The 22,287-nt window shown below is 44.0% G+C and overlaps 1 protein-coding gene across 1 annotated transcript in view; it reads left to right on the top strand.

The window, feature by feature from the left end:
* Window positions 1-281: 281 nt before the first annotated feature.
* Window positions 282-22,287, top strand: part of LOC132381245 (calsequestrin-1-like) — a 55,170-nt gene continuing 33,164 nt past the window's right edge. The window contains exons 1-3 of the mRNA XM_059950625.1: window positions 282-3,087; window positions 8,709-8,793; window positions 9,096-9,196. Coding sequence (XP_059806608.1) covers window positions 2,854-3,087; window positions 8,709-8,793; window positions 9,096-9,196 — 420 coding nt within the window. The 5' untranslated portion in view covers window positions 282-2,853. The remainder of the gene's footprint in view (window positions 3,088-8,708; window positions 8,794-9,095; window positions 9,197-22,287) is intronic.

Below are 22,287 nucleotides of genomic sequence, written 5' to 3'. Positions count from 1 at the left end.
TAAGGTCCATTAGGATTGGACTTTGGGAGAGAATGAGAAAGAGTTGGGCCCATAGGGATTGGATGAAGGAGTGAATGGGAAGGGGTGGGGAACATTTGGAGTGTGGATTGATGGATTGAGGGACAGGGTATCCTTCCCACTTTCCAGTGTTTGGGAGAACATGTAAGACACATGAATTTAGGCTCCATCTGTTTTTGGGCAGATTGCCGACATTTGCTGCTCTCCCTGCATTCTGTAGAATGGTTTGCTGGCAGTAATTTAATCCACGGGGCTATATTTACTAGAGCATATCGTATGTGAGCTCAGCCTGGCTGGGATTTGAACATAGCTGATGGGTGTTGAATTGAATCCTGCTTGCAGTGGGACTCATGGAGAGGGGGTTGGAACTGTTCTATCCTGTCAACCTGCCCTCCCCTCTCCATATCATTCTCCCCCAACCTAGATGGGGCTCTCCTCAGGAGGTGTGATCAGTGTCCCATAAAGTGGTCCCAATCCTGGACATCCAGCGGGTCCATCTTTCCATTGCTTGGTTTTCTACACCAGTACTTCTCTGATGGGGTCCACCCTCAACTCCTTAATACTGGTAAACATTGTTGGTATGGCCGATGTCCACACCTGCTCTCTCCCATGCCTGCTCTGAGGTGTTCCTCAGGGATCAGTATTAGGACTGATACTTTTCACATTGTTTGTCAATGATTTAGATAGTGGATTTGATGGCTTTGTGGCAAAGTCTGTGGATGATTTGAAGATAGGTGGAGGGGTAGGTAGTGCTGAGAAAGCAATGCGATAATTTCCTGATTGGTCAGGGCAGCAAAGGATATGGTGAAGGGCAAGTGTATGGGGTTGATTGGGATCTGGGATCAGATGATGTAATGGCAGAGTGGACTTGATGGGCTGAATGGCTTAACTCTGCTCTTATGTCTTATGGTCTTATGAACTCATTGTCTCTCTCTCTCCTACCCTCACTCTCTATCCCCATCATCATTCTCTCTGCTCACACACCCTTTCACTCTTTCTCTCTATTGCAATACCTCTGCTCTGCCTCCCCACCCCTCCACGCTCTCCCTAAACCCATGCTCTCTCCGCATCCCCTCCCCATTAAACACTACCCCTACTCTCTTCCCATCCTCACATTCTCACCCCCACCTACACACTTTCTCCCCACCCACAATTTTCAAATCCACTCTCTTCCCAGACAAGCTCTTTCTCCCCAACAAACCCTCCCCATGCCCACTACCTGATCACTCCCAACTTCTATTTCTCCAAATCCCCTCTCCCTACCCCCACCCTCACACCACCCTGCTCTCTCCCCATCCATGCTCTTTCTCCCACCCTTACTTTCTCCCCAATCCTGCTCTCCCTCCAAACCCCTGCTAACCCATACCCCTGTGCTTTCCTCGTCTTTCCCTCCTGCTTTCTCTCCCTTCCCTTTTCTCTCCATTTTCCACTTCACCTATGTTTTCTTCTTCCTCATGGTCTTTCTCACTGCCTGTGTCATCTCTCCCTCTTCATGGAGCCTCAGTCTCCCATATTGTGCCTCGTCGATGAGGTGAAATCTTAATCCCCAGCCCAGTGACATCACAAGCTGAAAAGCAGCTTCAATGGAAACTGGATCCACCTAATCAAACCCAGCACAGAGATGGCCATGTCCCCTGGAACAGCACACCCATCACTCACTACACGTTCACCTCATTCTCATCACATTTCATCTCTCCTTAACCCCAATCTCTCTTCACCTTCTCTGATCATCCATCTCTGCTCCTTCCATTCCTCCTCTATCCATTCAACCCTCTTTCTGTACTCCCTCCTCTCTACAACCATCTCTCCTCCTTCCATCCTTTTTTCTTTCTCCCCTCTCCATTCATCAGTCTTTCTATCCATTCCCCCCATCTCTCTCTCTCTCTCGCTCTATCGAACCCTTCTTCCAACATTTCTTCCTTCCCTCAGCTGCTCCTCCCATGCTTCCATAATAGCTCCTCATTTCCTGTCTCCATTTAACTTTGTCCACCAACACCTCCATCTACCTGTTCGTCTGTATCTTCCTCTCTCTCGCTCTCCGGCTGTTCCTCTGCAAATATAATTTCAAGATACCATCTCTCACCGTCATTCCTTCTACCTATATATCCATCGGTTCTGTCTCCTTGCCTCCCCTTTCTGTCTCCATTGGTCTTTTGGTCCATTGGTCATTTGTCACATTCGCTCTCACTGGATGTGCTCCTAGTTTGTCTCTCCCTCTATCTACATACTCTCTCTCCATATATACTTGTCCACCCACTTTTACCCCATCATTATTTTCATCCTCTATCTCCTCGATGTCCATTGTTCTCTCCAGCACTGCTGCCACCACCCACTCATCCCCCGTCTGCCCTTCTTGCCACCTCCTCCTTCACTCTCACTGCTTCTGACCTATGGGTCGACCTCTCTCTCTAATTCCCCCGCGCAAGCAACGTATTAATTTTCTCGGTGCTGTGGTGTGAGCCGCGCTGGCTGGCTGCGCCGGGCAGCGCGATCCTTTGCTCCTTCTTTCCTGGGCTCAGCTTCCTTTATTTTTAGAAGTGTTGCTTTCTGCCCTGGGTCATTTTCCTTAATATGGGTGTATAGCTCCCTCGTCGTGAGGCAGCCTCCTTGCCAGACCCAGAATCTCCACACCCAGCACATTGCCACTGCTTCAGGCTGCAGCTGGCTTGACCAGGGTCTTGCTCTCCTCCTTGCATCTCGGCGCAGTCCAAGCGTGTGGCTGAAGATTTCCTGAGTTCCCGCTTTCTGCTTCCCCCATCCGAGGCTGCCCCTATCTCTATCTCTGCTTCAGGGTTCTCTCTCTGTGCCCCCTCCCCAGAGCTCTCCAGCTGCACGATGAGATGCCCCTGGCTGCTCCTCCTGTCGGCCGCTACTCTCGCCCTGAGCCAGGCGGAGGAGGGCATCAAAATCCCTGAGTACGACGGCGAAGACCGGGTCATCCACCTTTCCTCAAAGAACTATAAGCAGGTCCTGAAGAAGTTTGACATCCTCTGCCTGTATTACCACGAGCCCGTAGGCGATGACAAGGTCTCCGTGAAGCAGTTTGAATGGGACGAGCTCACGCTGGAGGTACGAACAGGCAAAAGGCGCCAGCAGGGCTGTGGACCCCACGAAGGAACCATCCACAGCCCCGATGTTGGGGGTGGGGGAGATGTTTGGGGGCGGGGACGGGGGTCTCCCTTGCGTACTGAAAACTGCTATTTTAATATTTCAGTATTCGCCGGGGCAGGGAGCAAGGTTCAGCTCTAAGTGTCGTCTGGGCTTGCGTGGGACAGCTCACAGCAACGAGATTCTTGTTCGCGGGCATACGCCTTACACAAATGGTTGTTTGTGTATGCGTACGCGTGTGTGTGTATGTGTATATATGCTCATGTGAGTTCGTCTCTGCATGTGAGTATGTGTGTGAGTGTGGTGGCTGTATATGGATATGTGTGTCAAATGATCACGCGCGTGATAGGTAAAATAATGTATGTCGAATAAGCATGGTATCATTTCAATGCTAATACTGTATGTCCATCTCTTCCTCTCTCCTTGTCTCCGTATCTGACCTAGGGCGAGAAAAGGAGGTGTGTGTGTGTGTGTGTGTGTGTGTGTGTGTGTGTGTTAGCGCGCACTCATTTATGCATAGATCTGTGTGTGCCTTTAAATGCCTTGCACAACCACCTAGCCCTTAGTTATACACCACACACGCTGCCAGTTTGGAAACAGTTTTACTGGATGGCCTGTACCCAGGCGTCTCTAATCCTACACGTGCCTCTGAAACTTAAAATTGCTTGAACCTGACACCTTGGCTGCAGGATGGAGTGCTGCAGGGCACAAGTAACATAACCCAGAGTCATATGTTGTGTGTATCATATGTTGACCTCGTCACACAACTCCTCCTCTACAACTGGTACAGTGAAGGGTGAGAATCTCTGCCCTCGTCATGTACTGGGCAACATTCCCGGACACATATAGCCTGGACACTCGTGTGCTTTTTCTGATTATTGTCACAATTCTTAGTGAGGAGTGTGGCTGCTCTTTCCATTAGCCAATCTAGAGCAACAGAATGGTCATTCAAACCCCTCATGGACCCACCAGTAAAGGGTTGCCAGCCCTGGAGTCAAATACATCAGCTTCAGCTTCACCCTCCCCGTCATAAAACAGAACAAGCCACCCAGCAGTGAGGTACAGGTACAGGGGAGGTGCAGCAGCTGGAAGAGTTAGAGCAGCAGGGAGAGGTGTAAGGGAGGGAGGGCGGGCTTACTGAGACAGGGGGGGATGAAAGACCTCAGGGAAATATAGAGACAAAAAGTAGTGTAGGGGCCAGAAGAGGTTACAGAGGCAGGGAGAAATGTATGGACTGTTGGGGTTATATGTATGAGAAGATGTGTAAGCACTAAAGGGGATTAGAGAGATTGAGAGGAGTGTAGAGCTGGAGGAGAATACAGAGATAGAGATAAGTGTAGGGGACGGAGGGAGTTACAGGGACAAAGAGGGGTCTGAGAGCTAGAGGAAGTTATAGACAATGAAGGCTGTAGGGGCCAAAAAGGGTAACAGAGACAGTAGAGGCCACAGGTAGGGGTGTAGAGGTTGCAGGGAGTTATAGAGACAGGGCAGAGTATAGAGGCTAGAAGAGGTTACAGTGATAAAGAGGAATGTCAGAACTGGAGGTGATTTATGAGACTTGGGTCAGCATGTTTGAACTATACAATATGTTGGTGTTGACTGTAGTTCTGGTCACTATCTAAAAGAAGGATATTATTCTATCAGAACAGGTACAGAAAGATTTCAAAGAATGTTCTTGGGACCAGAGGACTTCAATTATAAGAAGGAGCTGGATAGGTAGGAATTGTTTTCACTGAGCATTGGAGTCTGAGGTTGAACTTATAGAGATTCTTATAAAATGATGAGGGCTATGTATAAGTTGAATAGTTTTATCCCCCATGTAGGAGAGTCCGATCCTAGAAGGCTTTTCTTGTGCTGTATAACTATATCACACTGTCCCCCTAGAAACTGCCCCCATCTCTGTGACCCTTACTGCTACCTATAAACCCATCTCCTGGGTCTCTCTAACCTCCTTCACCCACTATACCTCTATGTCAAGAGTCATATAACATGGACACAGGCCCTTCCCAACTGGTCCACAACAACCAAGATGCCTACCTGAGTGAGCCCCATTTGAATTCATTTGGCCCATATCCCTCTGAGCCCCTCCTATCTTATCAGTGTCTTTTGAATGTTATTACTGTACCAGCCTGTATCACTGCAACTGGCAGCTTGTTCCACACATCTACTGTCTTCTGTGTGAAAAACTGATCCCACAGGTCCCCTTTGAAGATTTGCTCTTCTCACCTTAAACCTGTGCCTTCTAAATTTAGACCGTTGTACCCTGGGATATAGATCCTATCTATGTCTCTATAATTTTACAAACCACTATAAGTTCACCCCTCAGCCTCCTACTGGTCAGTAAGAACTAACCCAGACAATCCAGTCTCTCTTTAGAATTACAGCTCACCGTTCCTGACAATATCCAAGTGACTCTCTTCTGCATTCTCTCTAACTCTATCACAACATTTCTATAGTGGTGACCAGAAATGCACACAATATTCTAAACATGGCCTTGCCAATGTATTGTACTGCTGTAATGCTTCATTCTAGTATTTATTTGCAATGCCCTGCTTATGAAGGCAAGCAAGCTAAGTGACCCGACCCACGTAAACTTGCTGACCAAAGACTTTCTCTACATCAAAGCTTCTTTAATCCTTGCCATTTACTGAATATGCCCTGCCAGAATTAAAGGACTGAAGTACTTGACCATATTTTTCTAGATTAAATTCCGTCTCCCTCCACCCTGTTCAGCATTCCAGCTGGTCTACATCCCTCTGTATTGTTTCACAACTTGCTCCACTCTTTGCAATATCTGAAAATTCATGAACCATACCACTACATACTCAACCAAGTTATCTGTACATACCATAAACAATAATGGTTACAGCACTTACCAATGTTGTACACCACTAGATACAAACTTTCAGTCAGATAAATACCTATATTACCTTACATTCTGCCTCCTATTACCCAGGTAGGTTTAGAACCAGTTTTCAAATATATCTCAACATCTTTGTGCTTTAACCTTCAGGACCAGCCTACCACCAGGAACCTGTCAAATGCCTAACTAAGGTGTTTGTAAACCTCAGCTACTATCCTGACTTCCTCAGTTTTATCCGCAAAGAAAAACATTCACGTTTGTGGGACATGATCTCCCATGAAAAAATCCATGCTGACACCTCCTAATCAGTCCCTGCCCTTCCAAGTGAACAAGCATCCTTTCCCTAAGGATTATTTCCCGACCAATGATGCAAGACTTCCTAAGACTTCCTACTCTGTAGTTCCCAGGTTTAACCCAACTGACCCTCTTGGACATGACAAAAAATATTACCACCCTCCAATCTTCCTGTACCTCAACAATGGTTAAAAATTATGTAAACATAGCTGTTAGAACTCCAACTGTCTCCTCCCTTGCTTCCACCCTGGAATAGATTTCATTGGACCAAGAGCATCTGTCCAATTCACGTAAATCAATTTCCAGCACTTCCTCCTTCCTGATGGACATATTCCAGTCTATCAGAGTACACCTCACCAATTCCACTCCTGAATGGTAGTGGTGGAGCATATGTCAAAGTCAGAGGAGGTAACAATGCATGGTATGTGGGGGCCTAAGAGGGCTCCAGAATAGGGAGTTGTGTAGGGGCTGGAAGAAAATAAAGTGACAGGGAGGGGTGTAGGAAGCAGGGATTAGGGCTGTTGTGCTCCCTCATTGGTACATCAGGCTGTGGAGCGTCTTCTGATCCTGGGGACCATAGATGCCTCCCTGGGAGCTGCCTGGTTTAGGTGATGCTCTGGCTATCCCCTACTGAACCTTGGTAATTGGTTCTTGTCCTGCAAGTGCATTGTGAACTGGGTCTCTGCCCTGAATGAAACTTCACGTTCCTGGACTTTAATGAAACTTCATTAGTAGGGTCTTCATTAGATGCATTCACAAATGTTGACATTTGCTATTGTGTGTAGTCTTCATCACTGACACTTCCACAAGACTTTACCGAAACTTCAAATACACTTTTTCCCAGATTGTTATTGGGTTTTTATTGTTTTTGGGTCTTTACTGAAGGTGACTAGGCCTTTATTAGGTTTGTTGTAAGTTGCTTAATCTCTGTCTAGTTCTTGTATTTTTCTTGGGTCTTTGATCAGAACTAAACACTCAAAACAACCCAAAGTTTATCAAGGACTCTCTGCTAATTCAAAACTGAACAAGGACCTAGTGAATCGACATGGGCCCCTCAGGGAAATGTTCCCAGAAGACCAGCAAATATCCAAAGATTGAACAAAGACCCATCAACATGTCAGACTTGTCCTTAGATCTCAGCAAAATTACAAAAACCTCAACAGGAATCAGCCAGACTCAAGAAAGCAACACTAGGAACACAATGAAAGTGCTGAGCCATGAGGGTCTTTTCTTGATTATATAACAGATCTCTTGGATTTTAGGCTCCTTGTTACGCCTTTGATTAGTTCTCCTGAATTTTGGCTTTTATGTAAATTTTTAAATGGTCTTCATTCAGTTGCTGACCACTTCGATGGACTATTCTTATTTACTGTACTAGCCCTCAATCTTTCTTGGCCACTTGGGGATCAGGAGATGGGCACTAAGTAACCCTCTGTTCTCTATATACCCATGACTGCATGGCTAGACATAGTTCAAATACCATCTATAAATTTGCTGATGACACAGCCGCAGCTGGCAGAGAAGGCGTACACGAGTGAGATATGCCAACTATTGGAGTGGTGCCGCAGCAATAACCTGGCACTCATCGTCAGTAAGAGGAAAGAGCTGATTGTGGATTTCCGGAAGGGTGAAACGAAGGAACACATACCAATCCTCATAGAGGGAGCAGAAGTGGAGAGAGTGAGCAGCTTCAAGTTCCTGGATGTCAAGATCTCTGAGGATCTAACCTGGTCCCAACATATCAATGCAGTTATAAAGAAAGCAGGACAAGCTGCTATACTTTATTAGGAGTTTGAAGAGATTTGGTATGCCAACAAATACACTCAAAAACTTCTATAGCATTCTATACTGGAGAACATTCTGACAGGTTGCAACACTGTCTGGTACGGGGGCTGGGGCTACTGCCAGGACCGAAAGAAGCTGCAGGAGGTTGTAAATTTAATCAGTTCCATCTTGGGTACTAGCCTACAATGGACCTATGACATCTTAGAAAAACACAGAAAACATAGAAAACTTCAAGGAGCAGTGTCTCATAAAAGCAGCGCCCATTATTAAGAACCTACTACAACCAGGACATGCCCTTTTCTCACTGTTACCATCAGGCAGGAGGTACAGAAGCCTGAAGGCACACACTCAGTGATTCAGGAACAACTTCTTTCTCTCTGCTATCCAATTCCTAAATGGACATTGAACTCCTGGACACTATCTCACTTTTTAAAAAATATATAGTATTTCTGTTTTTTGCACAATTTTTAATCTATTCAATATGCGTATACTGTATAAAGATATTGAATAAGATTTATTTATTATTATTATTTTGTTTTTTTTCTATATTATGTTTTGCATTGAACTACTGTTGGTTAACAAATTTCACATCATATACCAGTGATAATAAACCTGATTCTGATTCTCTCCCACCCACCAGTTGGCAGCACAGGTCTTGGAAGATGAGAACATTGGGTTTGGCTTGGTTGACGCAGAGGAGGATGAGGCTGTTGCAAAGAAACTAGGTGAGTCCATTCAATTTCCCCATGTGCTTGAGAGGAAAGAGGGGGTGGGAAGGGGTTAGTGAAATGGCTATTGTAAGAGAGAGGAGTTGAGAGTGGAGGGGAAGGGGAGGAGGGGATGGTAGTAGAATACAAGAGGGAAAGTTGGATGAGGAATTCTGAGTTGGAGGGGAGGCAGTAATAGTGGACTGATGATGTTGGGTGGGAGGATAGAGAAAAAAGGTGAGTCCCATTCAGATAGAACTTGCCTGACTGATCTCCCTTTCCCCCTCTGTGAACCTCCACTGAACAACATCCTATTACAGGTCTGGTTGAAGAAGGCAGTATTTATGTCTTCAAGGAGGATAACGTGATCGAATACGATGGCGAGCTGGCAGCTGACACTATAGTGGAGTTCCTCCTGGATGTAAGTGATTGGGTGTAATGGTGGGGAGATTGAAAGAGGGCTTCTGCTATACGTACAGTGACTCTTTTCCCACTCCATCTTCTTTCAACGTTCCATTATTTGGACAGCTCTGGGGCACCCTTTTCTGTACCACATTTTTGGTTTGGTTTGAGACTATAAGACCATAACACCATAAGACATAGGAACAGAATTAGGCCATATAGGTCATCAGAACTGCTCTGCCATTTGATCATGCTGATCTATTTCCTTCTCAGCCCCATTCCCCTGACTTCTCCCCATAATGATCATGCCCTGACTTATCAAAAATCGATTAACATTCACCTTAAGTACATGAAATGACCTGGCCTCCACAGCCATCTGTGGCAATGAATTCCTCAGATTCACCACCCTCTGACCAAAGCAATTTATTCACATATCTGTACTAAAAGGACACCCTCTATTCTGAGCCTGCCCCCTCAGGTCATAGACTAGAACATAGAACAATAGTACAGTACAGGCCCTTCAGCCCACAATGCTGTGACTACAAACTATAGGGAACATCCTCTTCACATCCACTCGATTTAGGGCTTTCAGCATTCAATAGGTCAATTAGATCCCCCTCATTCTTTTAAATTCCAGCAAGTACTGGCCCAGAGCCATCAAACAATCGTCAACTGATAACCATATAACAATCAATCACAGCACGGAAACAGGCCATCTCGGCCCTCCTAGTCCATGCCGAACTCTTAATCTCACCTAGTCCCACCTACCCGCACTCAGCCCATAACCCTCCACTCCTTTCCTGTCCATATACCTATCCAATTTTACCTTAAATGACACAACTGAACTGGCCTCTACTACTTCTACAGGAAGCTCATTCCACACAGCTATCACTCTCTGAGTAAAGAAATACCCCCTCGTGTTTCCCTTAAACTTCTGCCCCCAACTCTCAAATCATCTCCTCTCGTTTGAATCTCCCCTACTCTCAATGGAAACAGCCTATTCACGTCAACTCTATCTATCCCTCTCAAAATTTTAAATACCTCGATCAAATCCCCCCTCAACCTTCTACGCTCCAATGAATAGAGACCTAACTTGTTCAACCTTTCTCTGTAACTTAATTGCTGAAACCCAGGTAACATCCTAGTAAATTGTCTCTGCACTCTCTCTAATTTATTGATATCTTTCCTATAATTCGGTGACCAGAACTGTACACAATATTCCAAATTTGGCCTTACCAATGCCTTGTACAATTTTAACATTACATCCCAACTTCTGTACTCAATGCTCTGATTTATAAAGGCCAGCATTCCAAAAGCCTTCTTCACCACCCTATCTACATGAGACTCCACCTTCAGGGAACTATGCACTGTTATTCCTAGATCTCTCTGTTCCACTGCATTCCTCAATGCCCTACCATTTACCCTGTATGTTCTATTTGGATTATTCTTGCCAAAATGTAGAACCTCACACTTCTCAGCATTAAACTCCATCTGCCAACGTTCAGCCCATTCTTCTAACCGGCATAAATCTCCCTGCAAGCTTTGAAAACCCACCTCATTATCCACAACACCTCCTACCTTAGTATCATTGGCATACTTACTAATCCAATTTACCACCCCATCATCCAGATCATTTATGTATATTACAAACAACATTGGGCCCAAAACAGATCCCTGAGGCACCCCGCTAGTCACTGGCCTCCATCCCGATAAACAATTATCCACCATTACTCTCTGGCATCTCCCATCTAGCCACTGTTGAATCCATTTTATTACTCCAGCATTAATACCTAACGACTGAACCTTCTTAACTAACCTTCCATGTGGAACTTTGTCAAAGGCCTTGCTGAAGTCAATATAGACTACACCCACTGCCTTACCCTCGTCAACATTCCTCGTAACTTCTTCAAAAAATTCAATAAGGTTTGTCAAACATGACCGTCCACGCACAAATCCATGCTGGCTACTCCTAATCAGATCCTGTCTATCCGGATAATTATAAATACTATCTCTAAGAATACTTCCCATTAATTTACCCATCACTTGTCAAACTGACAAGTCTATAATTGCTAGGCTTACTTCTAGAACCCTTTTTAAACAATGGAACCACATGAGCAATACGCCAATCCTCCGGCACAATCCCCGTTTCTAATGACATCTGAAAGATCTCCGTCAGAGCTCCTGCTATCTCTACACAAACTTCTCTCAAGGTCCTGGGGAATATCCTGTCAGGATCCGGAGATTTATCCACTTTTAAATTTCTTAAAAGCGTCAGTACTTCCACCTCTTTAATTGTCATAGGTTCCATAACTTCCTTACTTGTTTCCCACACCTTACACAATTTAATATCCTTCACCTTAGTGAATACCGAAGAGAAGAAATCATTCAAAATCTCTCCCATCTCCCTCGGCTCCACACATAGCTGACCACCCTGATTCTCTAAGGGACCAATTTTATCCCTCACTATCCTCTTACTTTTAATATAACTATAGAAACCTTTCGGATTTACTTTCACCTTATTTGCCAAACCAACCTCGTATCTTCTTTTAGCTTTTCTAATCTCTTTCTTAAGATTCCTTTTACATTCTTTATACTCCTCGAGCAATTCCTTTACTCCATGCTGCCTATATCTATTGTAGACATCCCTCTTTTTCCGAACCAAGTTTCTAATATCCCTTGAAAACCATGGTGCTTTCAAACCTTTAACCTTTCCTTTCAACCTAACAGGAACATAAAGATTCTGTACCCTCATAATTTCACCCTTAAATGACCTCCATTTCTCTATTACATCCTTCCCATAAAATAACTTGACCCAATCCACTCTCTCTAAATCCCTTCGCATCTCCTCAAAGTTAGCCTTTCTCCAATCAAAAATCTCAACCCTAGGTCCAGTCCTGTCCTTCTCCATAATTATATTGAAGCTAATGCTATTGTGATCACTGGACCCGAAGTGCTCCCCAACACATACTTCTGTCAGCTGACCTATCGCATTCCCTAACAGGAGATCCAACACTGCCCCATCTCTAGTCGGTACTTCTATGTATTGTTGCAAAAAGCTATCCTGCACACATTTCACAAACTCTAAACCATCCAGCCCTTTTACAGAATGAGCTTCCCAATCTATGTGTGGAAAATTAAAATCTCCCACAATCACCACCTTGTGTTTACTACAAATATCTGCTATCTCCTTACACATTTGCTCTTCCAACTCACAGTCCCCACTAGGTGGCCTATAAAACACTCCTATCAGTGTTACTACACCTTTCCCATTCCTCAATTCCACCCAAATAGTCTCCCTAGAGGAGCTCTCTAATCTATCCTTCCAAAGCACCGCCATAAGATTTTCTCGGACAAGCAATGCAATACCTCCTCCTCTGGCCCCTCCTACTCTATCACACCTGAAGCAACTAAATCCAGGAATATTTAGTTGCCAATCATACCCTTCCTGCAACCATGTTTCACTAATAGCTACAACATCATAATTCCAGGTAGCAATCCACGCTTTAAGCGCATCCACCTTTCTTACAATGCTCCTAGCATTAAAATAGATACATTTAAGATACTCTCCACCTCCTCCTCTCTTTTCATCCCTAACAATGCATTCAAATTTATTATCCTTTTCTTTCTTCTCCCCTACATCTTCGGGCTGAGCGCATCCCTTCTCCATCACCTGTCTTTCCTCCCTCACACACAGTCTACTTACTTGCTCTACTGGTGAACTAACCTCCTCTCCCATAGTTTCCTCAAACTGATCCCTGGCCCCCCCCCCATCTTACTAAGATAAGCCTTTCAATCCCGGAATCATCTTCATGAACTCCTTTGAACCCTCTCCAATATCAACACAACCTTTCTTAGACGAAGGGCCAAACAATGCTCACAATAGACCAAGTGAGGCCCTACCAATGCCTTATAAAGCCTTCAAGCAGATTCTACAGCAAAAAACAGGGCAGCATCATAGCGTAGTGGTTAGCACAATGCATTACAGTGCCAGCAAACTGCATTCAATTCCCACTGCTGCCTGTAAGGATTTTGTACATTCTCCCCATGACGGCATGAGTTTCCTCTGAGTACTCTGGTTTCCTCCCACATTCCAAAGACATACTGGTTGGTAGGTTAGTTGGACGTTGAAAATTGTTTCATGATAAGCTATGGTTAAACAGGAAAAAGCCTCTGACTATCCACATGGTCAATGCCTCTCACATCTTCTACAATTCTACCAGGTCACCTCTCATCCTCCACCACTCCAAGGAGAAAAGGCCAAGTTCACTCAACCTATTCTCATAAGGCATGCTCCCCAATCCAGGTAACATCCTTGTAAATCTCCTCAGCACCATTTCTATAGTTTCCACATCCTTCCTGTAGTGAGGTGACCAAAACTGAGCACAGTACTCAAGTGGGTCTGACCAGGGTCCTAACTAGCTGCAACGTTACCTCTCGGTTCTTAATCTCAATCCCACGATTGATGAAAGCCAATGTACTGTATACCTTCTTAACTAGAGTCAACCTGTGCAGCAGCTTTGAGTATCCTATGGACTCGGACCCCAAGATCGCTCTGATCCTCTACACTGCCAAGTCTTACCATCAACACTATATTCTGTCATCATATTTGACCTACCAAAATGAACCACCTCACACTTATCTGGATTGAACTCCAACTGCCACTTCTCAGCCCATTTTTCACCCTATCAGTGTCCTGCTGTAACCTCTGACAGCCCCCCACACTATCCACAACACCTCCAATCTTTGTATCATAAGCAAATTAATTAAACCATCCCTCCACTTCTTCATCCAGGTCATTTATAAAAATCATGATAAATAGGGGTCCCAGTACAGATCCCTGAGGCACAGCACTGGCGACAGACCTCTGTGCAGAATATGATCCATCTACAACCACTCTTTGCCTTCTGTGGGCAAGCTAATTCTGGATCCACAAAGCAATTTCCCCTTGGATCCCATGCCTCCTTACTTTCTCAATAAGCCTTGCATGGAGTACCTTGTCAAATGCCTTGCTGAAATCCATATACACTACATCTACTGTTCTACCATCATCAATGTGTTCAGTCACATCCTCAAAAAATTTAATCAGGCTTGTAAGGCATAACCTGCCTTTCACAAAGCCATGCTGACTATTCCTAATCATATTATACCTCTCCAAAATGTTCATAAATCCTGCCTCTCAGGATCTTTTCCATCAACTTAACAACCACTGAAGTAAGACTCACTGGTCTATAATTTCCTGGGCTATCTCTACTCCCTTTCTTGAATAATGGAACAACATCCACAACCCTCCAATCCTCCGGAACCTCACCAGTCCCCATTGATGATGCAAAGATCATCACCAGAGGTTCAGCAATCTCCTCCCTCAGTACCTGGGGTACATTCCTCCGACTTCTATGATGGGGTGTATATACAAGCCTCCAAACAGTAGCCAGAAGGTGAGCTACAATTTGCAACAGAAAATAAAAAATGCATGTCAAAAAGGCAATGTTAGGATAGTCATGAGTGATTTTATGTCTGGTGCTGATTTTGGATCTCAGGAGAGAGAATTTGTAGAATGCCTCCAAGATTGTTATTTAGAGCCGCTTGCGGGTTATCCCATGAGGGGATTAGATAGTCTGGATTGGGTGTTGTGTAATGAAATGTATTTGATTCAGGAGCTTAAGGTAAAGGGACCCAATTGAGACAGTGATCATAATATTGGAGGGTGACAGCCCTTTTTCCCAGGGCTGAAATGGCTAGCATGAGAGGGCACAGTTTTAAGGTGCTTGGAAGTAGGTACAGAGGAGATGTCAGGGGTAAGTTTTTTACACAGAGAGTGGGGAGTGTGTGGAATGGGCTGCCGGCGACAGTGGTGGAGGTGGATACGATAGGGTCTTTTAAGAGACTGCTGGACAGGTATATGGAGCTTAAAAAAATAGAAACTATGGATAACCCGAGATAATTTCTCAGATAAGGACATGCTCAGCGCAGCTTTGTGGGCTGAAGGCCCTGTATTGTGCTGTAGATTTTCTATGTGTCTATGTTTCGAAGTACAAGTACACAGAGAAGTACAGTACAGAAACAGGTCTTTTGGCCCATTTTGCCCATACAAGAAATCTTTAAACAGCCTAACCCTCTAATCTGCAATGGGACCATAGTCCTCCATTCCCCTACCGGCCATGTACCTATGCAAACTTCTCTTAAATGTTGAAATCAAGCTTGCCTGTACCATTTGTGTTGGTCCACATTCTAATAACCCTCTTAGTGAAAATGTTTCCCCTCATGTTTCCATTAAACTTTTCACCTTTTACCCTTAACTGAGGACCTCCAGTTGAACCTCAGTGGAAAAAGCCTGCTTGTATTAATCCTTTCTGTAACTCTCATAATCCTGTATATCAAATCTCCTCTCAATCTTCTACATTCCAAGGAATGTAGTCCTAAGCTATTCAATCTTTCCTTTTAAATCAGGTCCTCCAAACCCAGCAACATCCTTGTAAAATTTCCTGTACTCTTTCAACCTTGTTTACATCTTTCCTGTAGGTAGGTGAACATGCCTCCTTACTTTATTGAGAAAGTAAGGAGGCATGGGATCCACGGAGACCTTGCTTTGTGGATCCAGAATTGGCTTCCCCACAGAAAGCAAAGAGTGGTTGTAGATGGGTCATGTTCTGCATGGAGGTCAGTGACCTGTGGTGTGCCTCAGGGATCTGTTCTGGAACCCCTTCTCTTCGTGATTTTTATAAATTAACTGGATGAGGAAGTGGAGGGATGGGTTAGTAAATTTGCTGATGACACAAAGGTTGGGGTGTGTGGATAGTGTGGAGGGCTGTCAGAGGTTACAGTGAGACATCGATAAGGTGCAAAACTGGGCTGAGGTGGCAGATGAAGTTCAACCCAGATAAGTGTGAGGTGGTTCAAATTGGTAGGTCAAATATGATGGCAGAATATAGTATTAATGGTAAGCCTCTTGGCAGTGTGGAGGATCAAAGGGGTCTTGGGAACCGAGTTCATAGGACATACAAAGCTGCTGCACAGGTTGACTCTGTGGTTAAGAAGGCATACGGCGCATTGGGCTTCATTCACAGTGGAGTTGAGTTTAAGAGCTGAGAGGTAACATTACAGCTATGTAGGACCCTGGTCAGACCCCACTTGGAGTACTGTGCTCAGTTCTGGTCACCTCACTGCAGGAAGGATGTGGAAACTATAGAAAGGGTGCAGAGGAGATTTACAAGGATGTTGCCTGGACTGGGGAGCATGGCCTATGAGAATGGGTGAACTCGGCCTTTTCTCCTTGGAGCGGCAGAGGATGAGAGGCATTAATCGTGTGGATATTCAGTGTCTTTTTCCCAGGGCTGAAATGGTAAACATGAGAGAGCACAGTTTTAAGGTGCTTGGAAGCAGGTACAGAGGAGATGTCAGGGATAAGTTTTTTTACGCAGAAAGCAGTGAGTTCATGGAATGGGCTGCTAGTGGCAGCTGTGGAGGCAGAAATGATAGGGTCTTGTAAGAGACTCCTGGATAGGTACATGGAGCTTAGAAAAATAAAGGGCTCTGGGTAACCCTAGGTAATTTCTAAACTTAGTACATGTTCGGCACAGCATTGTGGGCTGAAGGGCCTGTATTGTGCTGTAGGTTTTCTATGTTTCTATGAACAGAACTGCTCACAATACTCCAAATTATGCCTCACCAATGTCTTAGACAATTTCAACATAACATCCCATCTCCTGCGCTCGTTAAATTGATTTATGAAGGTCAATGTACCAAAAGCTTTCTTTATGAACCAATCTACCTGTAATGCTACTTTCAACAAATTTTGAACCTGTATTCCTAGATCCCTTTATTCTCCACATTATCATTGCCATACCATTCACTGTGTAAGATCTACCCTGGCTGGTCCTACCGAAGTGAAAAACTTCGCACCTGTCATCATTAAGTTCCATCTGTCATTTTTCAGCCCACTTTCCCAGCTGATGCAGATACCTCTGCAAGCCATGATAGGCTTCCTCACTGTCCACTTCATCCGCCAATCTTGTGGACATCCACAAACTTGCTGATCCAGTTGACCACATTATTATCCAGATTGTTGATATAGGTGACAAACAACAAATGACCGAGCACTGATCCCTGTGGTACACCACTAGTCACAGTCCTCCAGTCAGAAAGGAAACCCTCTACTACCAATCTCTGGCTTCTCCACAAAGCCAATGTCAAATCCAATATACTACCTCATATTGAATGCTGAGTGACTGAACCTTCTTGACCAATCTCCCATGCTGGACATTGTCAAATGACTTGCTAAAGTCCATGTAGACAACATCTACTGCCTAGCCTGCATCCATTTTCCCGGTAATGTCCTCGAAAAACTCTATAAGATTGATTAGACATGACCTGTCCTTAGCCATGCTGACTGTCCTTAATCAGACCATGTCTATCCAGATACTTATATATCCAGTCCCTTAGAATACCTTCCAGTAATTTTCCATCCACTGGTGTCAGACTCTATGGCCTATAATTCACTGGTTTAAGTTCAGAGCTTTTTTAAACAGTGGAACAACATTGGCTATCCTCCAATCCTCAGGTACCTCTCCTGTCAGTAAAGATGATGTAAATATTTTTTCTAGTGCCATGGCAATTATTGCACTTGCCTCCCTCCCATAGCATCAAAGGAACCCCTAATCAGCCCTGTGAATTTATCCACCATTATTTGCCTTGGGATAGCAAACACCTTCTCCTCTGTAATTCAGCCAAGGTCCATGAAATTGATGCAGCTTTGCTTCACTTCTATAGACTACGTTGGTCTACTGAGTAAATACTTAGTTCTTAGGATTTGGGGGCCCATACCAAACTTCCTCAACCATCTGAGGTGAAAGAGATGCTGTTGTGCCTTTTTCACTACACAGCTGGTGTGTACAGACCATGTGAGGTCCTTGGTGCTGTGGATGCTGAGGATTTTGAAGCTGTTTACTCTCAACCCCAGATCCATTGATGTCAATGATGTCATCTCCAACAACCAGCTCCTTTGTTTTTTTTTACTTTAAGAGAGAGATTGTTGACACCACAGTGTCAGAGAGATTACTTTTTCCCTGTAGACCACCTCGTTATTGTTTGAGATAAGGTCAATCAATGTAGTGTCATTGGCAAATGTAGTTAGCAGATTGGAGCTGTGGGTGGCAATACAGTCATGAGTATACAGGGAGTAAAGGAGGGGACTCAGTAAGCAGCACGGAGGAGTTCCTGTATTGGGAATCAGAGGGTTAGAGGTGAGGGAGCCCACTCTTACAACCTGCCAGCGATCTGAAAGGAAGTCCAGGATCCAGCTGTACAAGGCAGGGTGAAGGCCGAGGTCTCTGAACTTTTTGTCAAGCCTGAATGGAACAATGGTGTTGAATGCTGAAATGCAGTCCAAGAACAGCATTCTCACATAAGCATCCTTCTTCTCCAGATGTGTAAGGACGGTTTGTAGAACAGTGGTTATTGCATCATCTGTCAATCGGTTGTGTCGGTAGGCAAATTGTATTTTCCAGTTACATGAAGAGTAAAAGGGAAATGAGAGTTGATATTGGAAAATGATGCTGGTGAGGTAGTAATGGAGGACAAAGTAATGGCAGATGAGCCAAATGAATATTTTACATCAGTCTTCACTGTGGAAAACACGAGCAGTGTGCCAGATATTGAAAAGTGTGAGGGAAGAGAAATGAGTGCAGTTACTATTACAAGGTGCTCAAAAAGCTGAAAGACCTCAGGGTACATAAGTGAACTACAGCCTAGGGTTCTGAAAGAGGTGGCGGTAGAGAATGTGGAGGCATTAATAATGATCTCTCAAAAATCATTTGACTCTGGCATGGTGCCAGAGGACTGAAAAATTGCAAATGTTAATCCATTCTTTAAGAAAGGAGGAAGGCAGCAAAAAGGAAATTATAGACCAGTTAGCCTGACCTCAGTAGTTGGAAAGATGTTGGAGTCAATGTTAAGGATGAGGTGATGGAGTACTTAGTGACACAGGACAAGATACAAAGTTAGCATGGCTTCCTTAAGGAAAAATCTTGCCTGCTGAAACTGTTGGAATTCTTTGAAGAAATTACAAGCAAGATAGAGTAAGGGGTTGAAATGGATGTTGTATATCTGGACTTTCAGAAGACCTTTGATAAGGTGACACACACAAGGCTGCTTTCCAAGTTAAGAGCCCATAGTATTACAGGAAAGTTACTAGTATGGCTGGACCATTGGCTGATTGGAAAGAGGCAGTGACTGGGAATAAAAGGATCCTTTTCTGTTTGACTAGTGGTGTTCCACAGGGGTTGGTGTTGGAACTGCTTATTTTTATGCTGTATATCAATGATTTAGATGATGGAATAGACGGCTTTGTTACATAGTTTTCAGGTGATAGTTAGATCAGTGGAGGGAGAGGTAGAGTTGAGGAAACAGGTAGGCTGCAAAAGGACTTAGACAGAATAGGAGAATGGGCAAGAAAGTGGCAAATGAAATGTAATGTTGGCAAATGCATGGTCATGGACTTTGGTAGTGGAAATAAATGTGCAGACTATTTTCTAAGTGGGGAGAAAATCCAAAATTCTGAGATGCAAAAGGACTTGGGAGTCCTTGTGCAGAACATTCTAATGGTTAAATTGCAGGTAGAGTCAGTGGTGAGGATGGCAAATGCAATGCTAGCATTCATTTCAAGAAGTCTAGAATATAAGAGCAGGGATGTGATGCTGAGGCTTTATAAGGCACTTACCTTGAGTATTGTGAACGGTTTGGGGATCCTCATCTAAGAAAAGGTGTGCTGGCATTGGAGAGGGTTCAGAAGAGGTTCACAAAAATGATTCTGAGAATGAAAGGGTTATTGTATGAGGAACATTTGACTGCTTTGGGTCTGTACTCACTGGAATTTAGAAGGCCTAGACAAAGTAGATGTGAAAAGGACATTTCCCATGGTGGGGGTTTCTAGGACAAGAGGGCACAGCCTCAGGATAGAAGGGCACCCATTTAAAATAAAGATGTGTAGAGATTTCTTTAGCCAGAATTTGTGGAATTTGTCACCAGAGGTAGCTATGGAGTCTGTCATTAGGTGTATTTAGAGCAGAGATTGATTGGTTTTTGATTGGACATGGCATCAAAGGTTACGGGGAGAAGGCCGGGAAGTGGATCGGAGAAAGGGAATTAAGGATCAGCCATAATTGAATGGCAGAGCAGACTCAATGAGCCAAATGGCCTAATCCTGCTCCTATGTCTTATGGTTTTATGGTCTAAAGGAAAGATGACACAACTGTGGCTAACAAGAGAAGTCAAAGACGCATAAAAACCAAAGAGATGGCATATAATGGAGCAAAAATTAATGGGAAGTTAGAGCAGTGGGAAGCTTTTAAAACAAAATAGAAGGCAACTAAAAAGGCCATTAAGAAGGGAAAGATGGAATACAAAAGTAAGCTAGCCAATAATATTAAAGAGGATACCAAAAGTTTGTTCAGATACATGAAGTGTAAAAGAGAGGTGAGAGTGGATATCAGACTGATGGAAAAACATGCTGGAGAGGCAGTAAAGGGGGTGAAGGAAATGGTGGATGAACTGAATAAGTAACTTTCATCAGTCTTCACTATGGAAGATACAATATTTAAAGCAGAGGTTGATAGATTCTTGATTGGTGAGGGCATGAGGGATACAGGGAAGAAGATACAAGGAAGGAGATTGGGGCTGAGAGGAAAATTGGATCAGCCATGATGAAATTGCGGAAAAGACTCAATGGGCTAAATGGACTAATTCTGCTCCTTTATCTCATGGTATTATGGTCTTATAAAAATAGAATATAGAATAATGTGTAATATCTACTAAGTAAGTGTAATACAGGTAAACAATAAGGTGCAAGATCAGAAAGATGTGGATTTTGAGGCCAAGTCTCTTATAGGACAAGAGGTCCATTTAAGGGTCTGATAAGAGTAGTATAGAACTTGTCCATGAGCTTCATGGTACAGTACATACTTACAGGCTTTTATATTGTTACTGATAGGTGGGAGGAGAAGACAGAATGTACCAGGTAGTCTCTCCTTTTTCTCACCCACGTGCTACAACCAACTTCCTACCCACCCTGGCTGCCCTCAGAAGCAACGAGCACTGACCTTCCATGTGGTTGAAAATTGAAACCTCCCCTTCTCTAGATCTCAAATTAACAACTGCATGTGCTAGAGGTTGGCAGGTCCCAAGTTAGAACCAGGTTTTGGTCACCAGGATTTACAAAGGAGATGCAGTAAATGTGGTGTACTTGGATTTTCAGAAGGTCTTTGACAAGGTGCTGCACATGAGGCTGCTTAGCAAGATAAGAGGCCGTGGAATTACAGGGGAGTTACTAGCATGGGTGGAGCATTGGCTGATCAACACAAAACAGAGAGAGGGAATAAAGGGATCCTATTCTGGCTGGGTGCCGGTTACTAGAGGAGTTCCACAGAGGTCGCTGTTGGGACCACTGTTTTTTACATTGTATATCAATGATTTGGACTATGGGATTAATAGATTTGTGATTAATAGATTTGCCAATGATACAAAGATAGGGTAGTGTTGAGGAAACAGAGAGCCTGTAGAGACACTTAAATAGTTTACGGGAATGGGCAAAGAAGTGGCAAATGAAATACAATGTTGGAAAGTGTATGGTCATGAACTTTGATGGAAGAAATTAACAGGCAGACTATTACTTAGAATGTGGAGAGAATTCAAAATGCAGAGATGCAAAGGGTCTTGAGAGTCCTTGTGCAGGATACCCTAAAGATTAACCTCCATGTTGAGTCGGTGGTGTAGAAGATGAGTGCAATGTTGGCATTCATTTCTGGAGGTATAGAATATAAAAGCAGGGATGTGATGTTGAGGCTCTGTAAGGCACTCATGAGACTACACTTGGAGCATTGTGTGCAATTTTGGGCTCCTTATTTTAGAAAGGATATACTAACATTGGAGAGAATTCAGAGAACATTTGTGACAATGATTCCAAGAATGAAAGAGTTACCATATGAAGAATGTCTGGCAGCTCTTGGGCTGTATTCCCTGGAGTTCAGGAGAATGAGGGGGCATCTCATCAAAACATTCTGAATGTTAAAAGGCCTGAACAGATTAGATATGGCAAAGTTATTTCCCATGGTAAGGGAG

The sequence above is a fragment of the Hypanus sabinus genome, chromosome 25 (genome assembly GCF_030144855.1).
Source record: "Hypanus sabinus isolate sHypSab1 chromosome 25, sHypSab1.hap1, whole genome shotgun sequence".
In the NCBI taxonomy this organism is placed as follows: Eukaryota; Metazoa; Chordata; class Chondrichthyes; order Myliobatiformes; family Dasyatidae; genus Hypanus; species Hypanus sabinus.
The sequence above is the reverse complement of the archived record's forward strand: the minus strand, read 5'-3'. Positions and strand labels throughout refer to the sequence as shown.